The sequence below is a fragment of the Vulpes lagopus genome, chromosome 1 (genome assembly GCF_018345385.1).
Source record: "Vulpes lagopus strain Blue_001 chromosome 1, ASM1834538v1, whole genome shotgun sequence".
Classification (NCBI taxonomy): domain Eukaryota; kingdom Metazoa; phylum Chordata; class Mammalia; order Carnivora; family Canidae; genus Vulpes; species Vulpes lagopus.
Window position 1 is genome coordinate 6,070,945 of NC_054824.1, and position 15,351 is coordinate 6,086,295.

Here is a 15,351-nt window from a genome sequence, read left to right on the forward strand (position 1 = left end):
GTGGCAAAAATTGATCCATTTTGATTATAGAAAACAGAAGACCCATTTGACAGGAGCCAGAGAACAGTGTGTGGTGTTATGGCTAAAGGATCAGTCTCAGAGGCAGAGGCAGGCAGATCTGGGTTTTCTGTTCTGGCTCTTTAGCTTATTAACTATTTTGGCTTGGGCCAATTATATAATGTTTCCTAGCCTTGGTTTTCTTATGTTTAAAATGGAATAATAATTTTTATTCTCATTGAGTTGTAGCAAAGATTAAGTAAAATAAAAATTAGTGAAAACATCTAGCACATATAGTCTGTACTCATTAAATATTATTATTTAGTGATATTATTATTATTATTATTCTTTAGTGATAATGAAAAAAAATTTTTTTTCCTTCTCTGAATTTTATTTGGTGTTTTTGAGCGTGTTGAAAATCATGCAGCAGTAGAATTGCTGAGAAGACAGTCATGGTGTGGCCATTACAGAGCCACATTGCTCCACCTATTCCATAGATCCAAATATTCATGCTGAGTGAATTTTACTTATGAAGATGCTAGAAATACTATTTTAGGGAGAAGAATAATTTAAGAAGTGATTAGTACTGGCCTTGCTATAGTATAAAGCATTTATCTGCATATAGAAAGCCATATTAAATATGTAAGAAATCACCTACTTTTTTAATATCAGAAAGTCATTCTAAGAGTTAAGAATTTACTAATTTAGTACATTTCTTACTTAAACATGCTGCATAGTCCAAGAGAAAATGAGTAAATGAAGTTATTGTAGATTATCATGTATGCGATGGAACTCTGCTAGTTGCTAGAGATACTAATGTACAAGACAGTGTCAATCTTCAAGAGCTTATAGCTAACTAGAGATCCTTACAGTCTAAGATAAAAGGTAAGTGAAATAGAAGATGATATAGATTTCCTAGTACTTGATAATATTTTCTTTATGGTTAAAGTTTGTTTTAAGTTTGAAGCATATGTATAATATTTATAGTGTAGATATATCATAGAGGCCAACAGTATGTTTAGTCCAGACTGCCACTGAGGACTAAGTAATTCCTTCAGTGTTATTGTTATAAGCTAAATAAAAGTAATAAAGGGAAATGGGAAAAAAAGATTATTAAAAAAAGGAAGAAGAAAATGTGGGTTGGTGGGGGCTGGGGATGGCAAATAGGAAAAAGATATTTGATGAGAAATGTAGATATGCTTTAGGTATGCAATTAGAGCCTTTGAGCCTAAAAAATGAAAGATGCCTTCAAACGTTTCTGGTTAGAATGATATTGGAATATAATAATAGAGCATTTAAAATGTGGTGCCTGATTCATAAGCCACTATAGTCACAACTTCCTGAGCTGTGCTGATGCTTAAATACAGTATGTGAATTTGCCTTTATATTAAATTCACTTAGTAAAATAAATAAAGTACATTTTTTATTTTTGTTTTAGTGTCTTTGCAAGATATAACAATGAGGAAAGCTTTCCGAAGTTCTACAATTCAAGATCAGCAGCTTTTTGACCGCAAGACTTTGCCTATTCCATTACAGGAGACATATGATGTTTGTGAACAGCCTCCACCTCTCAATATACTCACCCCTTATAGGTCAGTGGGCTAATAAACATGAAGGCTGGCTATTTACTGTTGACTTTCAGTCCAAATAAGTAGCAGTCTACCTTTAAATGCCAAATCCACAAACATTCTTTATGTCAGTGGGCTTTTTACCAACACAGAGAACCCTCCTTATTCATCACCTTTAGAAAACTTGCTTTATTCACTAGGTGCATTCCCAAGGTTCTGGCATACAAAAGACAAGACTTATTCAAGGGAGTTGTTTTGAGAAGTATTATTAATCAAAGCCAGTGGCAAACTTATTAATATGAAGGGACAAGGAGTTACTGTCTTTTTAATGTAATAGCTGGTCAGATGAAAATAAAAAAGAGCTCAAAATTCCACCCCACTAACAAAATAAATACCATTTTTGCTTGCTCATGCCTACTCTTGATCTATATGCATTAAGATTCTACAAGATGAATGTGCAGTATCTATTTTTAAAATATTTTTTATCATTTAAAATAAAATCTGGAATTCCTCAGGCTTTCTTTCAGGATACTTTCACATGATTTGTTAGGTGGATAATTTAAGATACATAACACATATCTGGAATGAAATGGTATTCAGATATTTATTTGAAACTTTTGTCAGTATGCAAGTCATTGAATAAAAATAACTTACTACTAGAATGAGTTTTAAAGGATATTTTTGGGGTTTGGTGAAATAATAAGTAAATTAGAGTATGGGCAGAAACTCTGTATAATTTCTTTATTCTAAATGATGATGTCTTTTCAGGCTTTTATCTTTGGCAGAACCTTTTTTAACTATTGGAATTTCCCAGATGACTTCTAGAAAAGTTGGTGTTCAGCACAAGTTAGGGATGAAAATTGTCGCAGCTGTTCTTCAGATTAGTAACTCTGAAAAAACCTGGTTTTCCATTTTCCTTAGTTTTTTTGTCTGATTCATGACAAATATTTTATTGATGAAGCATTCTAATTTACTTTGCCAATATTTTAACATATGCTGTATTTCATTGATATAAGAGAAAAAACATTTTAGTAAAATTATTCTGATTGCCTAAGTCTTACTGATATATGTTTTGATAATTTATATTTCAGAGATGATGGCAAAGAAGGTTTGAAGTTTTATACCAATCCTTCATATTTCTTTGATCTATGGAAAGAAAAAATGTTGCAAGATACAGAGGATAAAAGGAAGGAAAAGAGGAAACAGAAGGTATTACAAGAGATTGAAAAAATTGAAGTTAGTTTTCGTGTATTTGTGTTTTGTTGCATACATGGAACTTTATTACGCTTCTGCTTTGACAGTTTTATACTGAAATCTTTATAACCATACAGGAAGATCACAGTCTAATGGAGAAACAGATGAGCAGTCAGATTATTATAATATGGTATGATAAGTGCCATTACAGAGGTATGCGTGGAGGCTTTAGGTAGAACAAAACAGCATCTGCTTTAGCCAGAGGACAGGGTTGGTAAACACTTGAAACAAAGCTTACAATAAATATTTCAGAACAAATAGTAGTGAAATGGACCAAGGAAGAAAAGGGCACTCTGATAAGAAGGGATGAAGGAATATTGTGTGGATATTAGCAAAGTAGATTAAGCTAACATTTTCTTACACAGATCATATCCTAAGTGTTATGGAAAGATTATTTTATATTCTCACTAAACTCCTGTTATCTATCTGCTGTGTTGCCATTTTCTACTTTGTAATAAAATTCACTTGGATCTTCTTTATTCCATGTTGATGATAATAGAAGTAAAGAAGGAGGAAGCAAAATTGGGATTTAGGCAGAATTATGAAGGAAGTAAATTCTGTTTTCATCATCCCTCTGTTTCTCCTGTACTTCTCTCGCTCCTCCTTCCCTTTCCCTATAATGCCTTCATGTTATTATTTTCTGCACTAGACAGTATCCTGGCATTCTAGCCAGTGTTCACAAACTAGTGACTGGCAGCTCAGATTATGCTTGCAGTCAGTGCTTTGTTCGACAAACACAGTGGTTTTAAAATGCTGAGCTGGAAAGCCTTAGATGGACATACCTGTTTATTCATTGCAATCCCCATCTTAGACTTGACTTTCTTCATTCATGTATGCCGTCTGCCTGGCCCCTGTAGGCGTTTGACTTTGTTATACCGACTCTAGACCTCTCTATGCTTTCTCCCACAATTAGAATTATTTTGTGTTTTATTTTTTGAATATCCTGTTTTCTGTTGAGTGACACAGTTATTATGGGTTAATTGCATAATTGTATTGGCTAGCTAATGGGTCACTTTCCAGATTATGTATCCTTAATAAATTTTCGGGTTTTGGTGAGAGATAGTGCCATTAGTGATAGAAATATCACTCATTGCAAAAACTAATAGATATGGGAGCAGAGTTGGTGAATCTTTTTTCATCTGAAAGGATTTTCTGACCTCAAATTTTATTATTTAGGCATACAATTCAAATTAGAAGCTAAAGAAAAATGACAAGAAATTGGGATTGCAAGCCAACTAGCTAAGATTTAACTCTGAATGTGCAAATGAACTGTCCTTGTGTTACTTTAACTATATTATGAGGGCATTGTCTTTTTCAGTATTAATATTCTAATTTTATTTTGATTGTTATAACTTCTTTTAAAACTTAGCACTTCAGCATTTGGCTTTTTTTCAATACATCTGTTACAGCAGAAAAATCTAGATCGTCCTCATGAGCCAGAAAAAGTGCCAAGAGCACCTCATGACAGGCGGAGAGAATGGCAGAAGCTGGCCCAAGGTCCAGAGCTGGCTGAAGATGATGCTAATCTCTTACATAAGCATATTGAAGTTGCTAATGGCCCAGCCTCCCATTTTGAAACAAGGTTTCGTTTCTTTTGTTTGTGTTTTAACAAAATTAATGATAAAATACTGGATTTATTTCTAATATCCAAGCCTCTAAGTCTTAGGTCCTGAACCAGCAGACCCTGCTTTAAGCTATAGAAATACTTTTGAAACCCTGACCAGTGTGAGCCTTTTAAACTCTGATTTTGGGCAGGCCATTTTCATACCTGGATTTTAGTTTTGTCATCTATAGAAAGAGGTGGTTGGAATTGATGATCTTCAGCATTGTTTTAGCTTTCCTATGAAGTCCCCTTGTTCTCTCTTCAGGCAGAGTCTGCTAGAATTTCGTAATAGAGGAATGGGGTCTAGAATTTTTTTGAGATATTACTGATATACTACATATAAAATCAGAGCTGAGAAAGGGTAATATTTTATTCCTTTTTCTTTCTCCTGACTCCCTTTCTGTGTCACATGTCCCACCTCAGTTACATCAGGACTTTTAAACAAAATTACTCATCTCCTTTTGCAGAACTATAGAATAGGTCTTTTTCCTTTCTTAGTAACCATAAGCCCCATCTAAATAACATGCTACCCTAACTAAACATTATATGAGCATCTCTCTGTGAAGGAATTTGTATATAGTTGAATGAGCATAGTTATTATATATATTATAATATTGATTTTTAAATGGAGGAAGCTTAAAGTTTTCTTTGGAATAATACATGTAAATTATTAGGCTAATATCTTGGCCAATTTTAGGAGTAATTATATATAAGATATTATTTATATGCATTACTGAAAAATAAAGACTGAAAGGATTTATTTTTTAAAAATCTATAGATAAATATTTTTTTCTACTAGTATTAAGTATTACGATATTACCTGACCCAGTGTAAATACAATACAGTTGATCCTTGAACAATGCAGGGATTAGGGCCACCCTGTGTAGTTGCAAATCCACATGTAACTTTTGACTCCCCCAAAACTTAACTACCAATAGCCTACTGTTGACCAGAAGCCTGAGAACATAAATAGTCATGTAACATATTTTGTATGTCATGTATATTATATGGTGTATTCTTATAATAAAGTAACCCATAGAAAAAATGTTAAGAAAATCATTTAAAAAATACATTTACAGTGATGTGCCGTAAAAAAAACCCTCATATAAGTGGACGTGCTCAATTCAAACCTGTGTTCAAAGACAGCCATTATTTCTTTTTGTACATTTGTCCCCAGCATGCATTGCAGTCAGTAAATATTTGTAAATCTTCACATGCTCAAGGCATCTAAAGTTTTGCTTATATTTGATCTTAAGTCACATGTTGCTTTGTAACTCCATTATTTTCTGAGTACCCTGCCTACCATCTTTGAAAACACTGAAAAGACAAAACAATGTAGTTAGCCATCTCTGTGGTGCTAGTTATCATGGAGGCCCTTCTCACTGATACAAAACATTCAGAAGTCGTTTAGGCTTAAAGAGATAGATATCCCAATGGTAGAAAATTGTAGTTTCCATATTCCAGCTTTTTATCATTGGTATCTTGTTTTAAAGAAAAAAATGAAATAGGGGCTGATAACTTTGAACACAATTTGCTGAAAATTACTTTTCTTGTTTATACTATTCTATATATAATACTTTTTATCCTTGTGAATTGAATTAGTATTATAAAATAAATAACTGCAAGGAAAGTTTGCATTGTGAGCAGTGTTCTTTATTTTGAAAGCAAGAGGAATGTAATTTCCGAAGTTTCTCAGTAGTGGTTAAAATATTGGCATTCAAAAGATACATGTTAAATATCTCCTGTAGAACACTTTACCAGTAATTCAAGAAAAGTACACTGATACTGTTTTTTTGTTTTTGTTTTGTTTTGTTTTTTTCTAGACCTCAGACATATGTGGACCATATGGATGGATCTTACTCACTATCTGCCTTGCCATTTAGTCAGATGAGTGAGCTTCTGACTAGAGCTGAGGAAAGGGTCTTAGTGAGACCACATGAACCTCCTCCACCTCCACCAATGCATGGAGCAGGAGATGCCAAACCCATACCCACTTGTATCAGGTATGTCGGGACTGACACATGATATTTGTTCTCAGAGGTTGGTAACCTTTTTATTTTTTTAAAGGACCGGTTAGTAAATATTTTAGGCATCGTGGGCATATGGTTTCTGTAACAGCTACTCAACTCTGCCATTGTTGCATGAAAACAGCCATAGACTATATATAAATAAATGACTATGTTTCAACAAAGCCTTATATATAAAAGTGGAGAGCAGGTCAAATTTGGCCTGTGGGACGTAATTCGCCAGCCTCTTAAGAGCTGACCCATTCTCTTGGGAAAATTTAGCAAATGAGAATTTACTTTAAAAGTTAAAGTATGCTTCATTTTATTATAGCTTTATTATCAAGCACATGATGTACAGTATATTAATAAAAATTAAGAATTTTTGGAATGTGCCAAGGGACTAAGAAATGGGAACCAAAAATGTGATTCTATGTGTTAATTTGGTGTAATGGGGAATACTCTGAAAATTTGAGAGAGAATAAGCAATTGCTCATAATCTTTCAGTAAAGCAATTTTGAAGTTTAATTTTGTCCATTGTTACCCAGATTATAAAATTTCTAATAGGTAGATAGAGATCAGCTTTATAATTTTCAGTTAAAAAATCAACCTTCTATCATTGAGTCAATTTGATGTTCCATCCTCAGGAAGAAAGAGAGCCATAAATTTCCTTTTGTGGTTTGTAATTAGTGGTTATTGATCTAACTGAAAACGACATATGAGGAGTCTTAATAGCTTCAATATCAATGCAGCATTGTAATGGCCACAGGTATTGCTACAAATATCGTAATATGATAAATGTTGAGTCATTATAAAGACTCCTATCACAGCATAAAATTAGCATTTTATATATCAAAGTAAGCATAAAATGTTTGAGTGTATATGACAGGTGCATGGAAAGATGAGACCATTTAGAATGTGACAAACGAAAGCACCACCTATTAATTTTCTTGTTGGTGTATTCCTTTCATCCTAAACACTGAAGAATTTTTAATTTTTATAAGAACATGTTAATGCATCTACCCTTTTATAATTACTGGTAGTCATATATTTCATGTGGTTTTTTTCTCTTTTAATAACTTGTTAGGACTTCTTTATCATTTCAGTTCTGCTACAGGTTTGATAGAAAATCGCCCTCAGTCACCAGCTACAGGCAGGACACCTGTATTTGTGAGCCCCACCCCCCCACCTCCTCCACCACCTCTTCCATCTGCCTTGTCAACTTCTTCATTAAGAGCTTCAATGACTTCAACTCCTCCCCCACCCGTCCCTCCCCCACCTCCACCTCCGGCCACTGCTTTGCAAGCTCCAGCAGTACCACCACCTCCAGCTCCTCTTCAGATTGCCCCTGGAGTTCTTCACCCAGCTCCTCCTCCAATTGCACCTCCTCTAGTACAGCCCTCTCCACCAGTAGCTAGAGCTGCCCCAGTATGCGAGACTGTACCAGTTCATCCACTCCCACAAGGTGAAGTCCAGGGGCTGCCTCCACCCCCACCACCGCCTCCTCTGCCTCCACCTGGCATTCGACCATCCTCACCTGTCACAGTTGCAGCTCTTACTCATCCTCCCTCTGGGCTACATCCAGCTCCATCTACTGCCCCAGGTCCCCATGTTCCATTAATGCCTCCATCTCCTCCATCACAAGTTATACCTGCTTCTGAGCCAAAGCGTCATCCATCAACTCTACCTGTAATCAGTGATGCCAGGAGTGTACTTCTGGAAGCAATACGAAAAGGTAATTTCCTCCTGGCCCTTAAAAGCATTGCTATGGTAGATTAGAAACTTTCTAAGTATTTGACACAACAGTTTCCTCACTTACAAAATTTTATTTGATCCTGTTTTTGCATAAATGGTTTTTAGAAAAGAAGTCTATGTTCAACTCACTTTAAATCATTTTCCAGAAAATATCACATTCAATTATTTTTTCATACTTCAGTTAGAAATTCTTAAAATGTTTATTGAATAAATTAGAAATTAAAGCAAAGACAAGTTACAGAAAATTTAGTTAAATCCCTTTATATTATGTTTAATATATATATATTAACTCCTTTAAAAATGGTATTTTCTTCAGTGTTAAGGCTGTCCATTTGGTATATCAGTGACACTTGCCCTACCAGATAACCTTTGTAGAATTAAAGTTCCTCCTTTAGTAACAAAGGAAAGACCTCTCATATTCATTCATGTATTCAGCCAGCATTTCCAAAGCACCTACTATAAGTCAGGAACTAGCAGTATAGAATAAATAATAGTACCTTTTCCTCAAATACTGGGGAGAATAAAGCCATAGAAAATATACTCAACAACGTTTATTTGACCACTGGTTAACTTTTTAGGGGAGGTGCTGAGTAGGGAGGCACAGTAGACCATCATGGCTGCATAGACTGTAGATATCCACTGGGATAGCTGGCAAGTTTGACCAGCTAGTATTACAGATAATGAAAGAATTTATTGACCAAATTAATATGATTCTAAATATGATCCCTTCAAATTCTTTTTAATAGATCTTGCTTTTCACTTTCCTGTTAGTATTTGATTTTATTCACATGTATTTGATTTTATTCCAGAAAGATTAATAGTATGTAGTATTGAGTATTTCAATTTACAACGAATGCTTTGGCTTTTCTGTACCAGGTATTCAGCTACGCAAAGTAGAAGAGCAGCGTGAACAGGAAGCTAAACACGAACGCATTGAAAATGATGTTGCCACCATCCTGTCTCGCCGTATTGCTGTGGAATATAGTGATTCAGAAGATGATTCAGAATTTGATGAAGTAGATTGGTTGGAGTAAGAAAAATGCATTGATAAATATTACAAAACTGAATGCAGACGTCCTTTGTGGTGCTTGTTCTTTGAAAATGTTTGGTCATTCCAGTGTTTTGCTTTCTTTTCCTTATGATAAATAACCCTTTTCCTCCATAATTTTTGATTTCTAAGAAAATATTAGCATACATTTCAAACTAAATGTTTTACAGTGGCTTATCTTTTTTATTTTTTCCCTGAAAAGATAATTTGGTCAAATAAACCACTAAGTATTAAGCATGGACAGCCGTTGTTAGAGTAGCAGATTCAGTTTTTTGATATATCTTAATTGTGCACTTTGTGAATTTTAATTTAAAGAAAGCAACTGAGATTGAAATCTTGAGGGCAGCTGTATCTATTAATGAGCCTTATTCCATTTCCTGATGTTTTAAAAGAAGAAACACTGCCTTGATTATATGAATACACTCAGAAAGTACATTTAGCTAGTAGTATTGAATTCTCTTAAAGGAATGCTTGAATTTTTTTTAATTATTGTTTTACTGTTTTTAAATACTTGCCTTATTTGAATGTTTAGCAGTACCCCCCTTCCCACTTATATATTGTGTGGTACGATTTTGCTTGCCTATAAGAGTTTAAAAAATTTCCATGTGAAATACTCTGACATAAGCATACATGTAACTTACATTAACTGTTAAGAATAACAGTCTGATTTAATAAATGGTTCATTTTAAAGGTTCATAGGTGTTGCTCTTTGAATAAATTATTTCTGGTAATTCATCAAATATATATAAAGTAGGCTTTTTTTTTTTAATTTTTTTTTTTTTTTTTTTTTTTTTTTTTTATGATAGTCACAGAGAGAGAGAGAGAGAGAGGCAGAGACACAGGCAGAGGGAGAAGCAGGCTCCATGCACCGGGAGCCTGATGTGGGATTCGATCCCGGGTCTCCAGGATCGCGCCCTGGGCCAAAGGCAGGCACCAAACCGCTGCGCCACCCAGGGATCCCTAAAGTAAGCTTTTAATACATAGATAGTAAGCAAAAGATTTAAAAACCACGTAAGCTATATAGTTTCCACTTAATTATGTAGATTCACATTGGTAGGATAGCTTTTATATCATTTTTTTCTAAGGTCACTAAATCAATATTTTTCAACTCATGCTCTTAAAAATCTCAGTTTGCTGTCTAATTTCAACACACCTTGTCTTTAACAGCATTCTTGAAATCATATTTTATAATGATAAAGTGAGTTGTTAATGTTTACATAATCCAGATTATGGATGGAGGGAAAGCAGCATTAATATTAGATTGTTTAATGTGAAGTTTTTGTAGTTGGACTATAAAAGTGACTGCAGTCTTCATCTTTTTACAATGCTATCTCTGGTTCCTCCCATCAAGAGATGGGTTTTTTTTCTCAGCTCCCTTAAATCTGAGTGATGCTGAGACAATAATAGATAGCTGATAGATGAGGTCATTGGCAACTTGATAATTTGGGGGTTATTTAGGTAGATAACTAATGACCTATACTCTTTGTGGAATAAGAATGAGGAACTAAGTTCTGTTGTAGCAATAGTTAGGACATTAAAAAAAAAACTAATAGCTCTAATTAACAAAAGATTTGCTTTGTTCTTTTGGGTAGCTTTGCCTGGGATAAGAGATTAGATAGTGAGGGTGCTTCCATGGCTCAGTTGATTAAACATCTGACTGTTAGTTTCGGCTCAGGTCCTGATCTCAGGGTCATGAGATTGAGCCCCGAGTTGGGCTTTGTGCTGAGGGTGGAGTTGCTTAAGATTCTTTTCCTCTCCCTTTGCCCTTCCCCCCACCCTTTTGCCCCTCCCACACATGCACATTTGCTCCCTCTCTCTCTAAAAAAAAGATTGGATAGTGATTAGAAGTTTCTTTCAACTTTACAAAAATATATAGTGATGAAGTCAACTCAAGAAAATATGATACAATTTAAAGTATCTTATTAAAATAAATAAAGTTTATCTTATTAAGTGTGCTTATGGTAAAAAAGGCAGTGGTGGTATATAGTTTTTGTAAAGCTCAGTTGTGGCCAGCAATCAAAATGTAATGGTACTGGCACTGAAGTAGTTCAGGGTGGTAAAAAAAGGAAATGGCTGAAGATTTCTTAATAATAGAAGTGGATCTGTTTTAAAGCTTGGCAGTATGTAACCTAAATAGTTTATGAGATTATTTTGTTTTTCAGAACATTCCTGAAAGATAAGAAAGTGCCTGTAGACGGAAGAGGCCATATATGTCATATCTATTTTGAAAGCAATATAACCTTTCACTCTAGATATTTATTCAGCTTAACTTGGTGAGAGAATTTTGGAGCAACTATTCAGTGGTCAATTTTAATACCCTAAGAAGAATGAAAGTTATTGGATAATTACTTCTTCTTATTGAATTATACCACTAGGTATAATTCTATATATTCTGTATTCTACTAGGTCCTGGAACATAGAGGCAGGAAGAAAAATGAATTGTATATCATGGAGAAATAAATTGACTTCACTTGTTTTGGTCAAAATTGTCACCCATTTACCTCCATATTACCAAATTCAACAAATACTTTTTCGTCCCTAAGTTATTTGACCTTTAGGCTGTATATATTAAATACATACAGAATATATTCTGTGTATATTTTTCATTTTCACTCCACTGTTCCTTGAAGCTGCCTCTAGCTTTTTTGTGTGTGATGCTATCCTTGCCCCTCACAATAATGATAGCAGAAGTGGAGTTTAGGATGACATTCAGTCATTATAGAGGGAAAGAGTGTGTCTGTAACTTTTTCTAAGGAATATTTGTAAGCTCCATATTTATAAGTAATTTTAAGCTATAACCACTGCTTTCTTTTTAAAACTTAGGCAGATGAGATGACTTCTGAACATTTTGTGTGTAATAAATATTTATTAAAAGACAAGGAAAGTGTTCTTTTGGATTGTGTTCTGTAAATTATGAAACACCTCCTTTTATTTCCACTTTCAGAAAGCCCTACCCTTTTTTCAGCATCTATTTCATATCCTTATTTTCATGAAGTCTTCTCAGATCACAACTGGAGTTCATATATATTCCTTTTCAACTTCTCTAATTTTTTTATTGTACACTTTCTTCAGGTATACCTAAATACCATTTTACATTACAGTTATTACCTATTTGAACTTGCCAAATAGATTACTCTCAAGAAAGCAGGGACCTTGAACAGGCAACTCATAATTATCTCTTGTTGTAAACAGGTACAGAAATACCCTTTTTTCTTCTGCCCGTGAGAGCTCTTAAAATCATATCTTCCTAGGGCACTGCTCCTGCTTAGAAAAATTGTCTCCACTCATCTCCTCATCTCAGTAATACAGTTGAGCTAAAACTGAATCTAATTTAATCAAAACTGTGTGTGTGTGTGTGTGTGTGTGTGTGTGTGTGCGCGCGCGCGTGCATGTGTGTAGCATAAGATTGACTCTTCTGGCCAAAAGTTAAAAGTCACTAATATTTCTGAAGTCTTTTCTTAAGGCAGAGAGCAAAATTGATAATGTGTTTCTATTTAATGAGAATATCATGAATTACTTTTAAAACATAGCTTTAACTTTGACCTTAGTAGACATACTACTGCTGTTTATTTTTTCATTTTCACTCCACTGCATTTACCTTGATCCCAGCTTTTTAAAAACTGGAATAAACGGGAGTAGGTATAAAATAAATTACTTAAAGCTCCTAAATGATTTAAGAAATTCCTTTTGGAATTTATGAACTCTGTATTGTCTACTTAGTAAATGAAGAAATAAATAAATAGTCTGATTAGTAAATAAATAAACAAACAAACCATTGCAGGATATTAATCATTCAGTATCAGAATTTGAAGATGGTTTTGCTCCATTGCTCCATTGACCTAATGCAAATGAAATATCAAAGTATGATATTTCTAAGTTGTATCATTTAACTGTAATTAATAAACTAATCATCTTACTGAAGCCAAACAATGCATAGGAGACTCTTATAATACAAAGAATAAGTCTTTTCCTCTCTTTATTCATTGCTGTACGAAGAACAAATTTATTTATGTTCTCCATGACTTGGCTGTAGAACGCATCAGTAATTTCTTGCTTTTCAAGCCTGACAGCCAGGCTCTGAATAAAGAATGAATACCAGCCTTGAATGAACATTTCAGGCACTTTTTTTTTTTTTTTTTTTTTACAGACTAGTTATCAATACCTTTTTCTCATTATTGTAAGGCCAGCTGCTCTGACTTCTTTTCCTTTAGAAAAAAACATTTAAACCACTGACCATGTATTGAAGTCATCTTTCCCAGTATATTTATGGTTTCTCCCCTTAGTGGTAATGGTTTTGAATATTTTATAGTATCTATATAAATACGTTCCTATGTATATGTGTGTGTTATACTCAGAGGCTTCTTGATAAATTTCTTACTTATCCTGCCTTTTAGGCTAGCTTTTTCAATAGTACTCTTCTGATATAGGACCCTGATGTCTTTAGGGGTAATAATATTTCCTATCCATCTTTTTTGGCTCCGACATGACATAAAATACATAAGAACCATCAAATTGCAATATGTCTTCTATTATAATAGCTTCCAATATAACTTAAAAGTATCTATTTTATTCTTATCTTTGAAATCCACAAAATGTTGCACTTCTAACTTTAAAGAAATCTATAGGAATGATTTACCTAGACCATTCCAGTTGAAGGAGCTCCTCTATCATTAATGCTTTATTTTTATTTTGTATTTTGTATTTATGATATTTCTTTTCACTTATTCAGTAGATTTTTCTGATGCCTGCAGAGTTACTTTGCTGGGAATTGGGGCCACAGCAGTGAATAGACAGAGCAGTACTTTCTGAGCGTACAGATAAATTAACAAAGAACAATGAGTGTTATGTTAGGGAAGCATGTAGCACAGAGACCAAACCTAGTCCAGGAAGTCAGGAAAGGCCTCCAGAAGGAAATGACATTTAAAGTTTGAGGTCGACCTAGGCAGATAAATAATTGAAGTGAGAGTGGACAGTCTTAGCAGGTAAAGGAAATAGGCACGTGACTGTCCGGAAATGCGAAGCAAAGCATGCATGGACAGAGCAGTATAATTAGAAATAAATGAGAGAGGGAAGCAGGAGCAAACCATGAGAGAATCAGGAACCATAGTAAGGAGTTTGCATTTATTTTATGGAGAGTAAAATGAAGAAGTGACATATCAGAATAGCATATTGGAAAGATAATTGGCAGCTGCAATGTGGTAAATGAATCAGAGAGTAGTAAGCTTGGAGGTCAAGAGGCCAGTCAGGCTTTGTAATAGATGACAGATAATAACTAGGGATGGTGGTGACAGAGGAGGCAGAGTCCAGAGAAATTCAGGATGTGGAATACACTGGACTTGGTAAAGAGAGGAAGGAGTTGGATAACTTCAGAGTCCTGGCTTACTGATAGCCTGTTAGAAGAGGAGCAGCTTGTGCAGGATGGATGATGCAGTTTGGGACCTACGGTAGGGGAAGGATCACGTACATGACTGAAGGGAAGGATTAATCTTGGATTTGTAAAAGGAAACCTCTGCAGGAAGGAGAGAAGGATAGATACGTAAGCGGTTAGATTTAAAGGTCTGGTCCTAAAAAGTTGAGAAAGTTTCCTTCTAATGGGATCTGTTTTCTCTTTGAAGTAGATGACCATGCTCCTAAGGGTGATTGAGGAGACAGGAAGAATGTCAACAGTTTTAAGAAAAGTTATTTAAAATGACTATTTTAATGAAATAGTCATTGTGATAAATGGGAAATCTTACCAGGAAAATAGGAAATTTTCAGACAGTATTGAAAATATCGTTGAGATTGGTGACCATGAATTTATAGGGTCTCCAGGCTATACACTCTGTGATTTTTTTCCCCAGAGTTTGAAGACAGTTGCCAGAAGGAAACCACTAGATTCTTTCAGAGTCGGGTTTTGACTGTAGTACGGGATGAAAGGATGATCTCTAGGATAGATTAACTGATCTCCTTACTGTCTTAACCTCATGATAAAGCTCCCATGTTGGAGTTCTCCTCTATTTTGCCATAATGCTAATTTGATCTCTTTTTCTCATTAAGTATACTCACAGGCTCTTCTAGATTATCAAATCATGCAGAGGAGTCTTCTCTTATGTTGAGACTATATTCCACCTTATGCTCAATATC

At 34.6% G+C, this 15,351-nt stretch overlaps 1 protein-coding gene across 6 annotated transcripts in view; it reads left to right on the forward strand.

The window, feature by feature from the left end:
* WASF1 (WASP family member 1) overlaps positions 1–9,922 on the forward strand; it is a 65,519-nt gene extending 55,597 nt beyond the window's left edge. For 5 of the 6 annotated variants that reach the window (XM_041745983.1, XM_041746058.1, XM_041746321.1 and 2 more), the window contains exons 4-9: positions 1,436–1,589; positions 2,657–2,774; positions 4,229–4,401; positions 6,246–6,425; positions 7,532–8,160; positions 9,057–9,922. In XM_041745983.1, the coding sequence (XP_041601917.1) occupies positions 1,436–1,589; positions 2,657–2,774; positions 4,229–4,401; positions 6,246–6,425; positions 7,532–8,160; positions 9,057–9,214 (1,412 nt within the window). In that variant the 3' untranslated portion in view covers positions 9,215–9,922. The remainder of the gene's footprint in view (positions 1–1,435; positions 1,590–2,656; positions 2,775–4,228; positions 4,402–6,245; positions 6,426–7,531; positions 8,161–9,056) is intronic. The other variant, XM_041746405.1, reaches the window with a different exon arrangement.
* Positions 9,923–15,351: the final 5,429 nt, after the last annotated feature.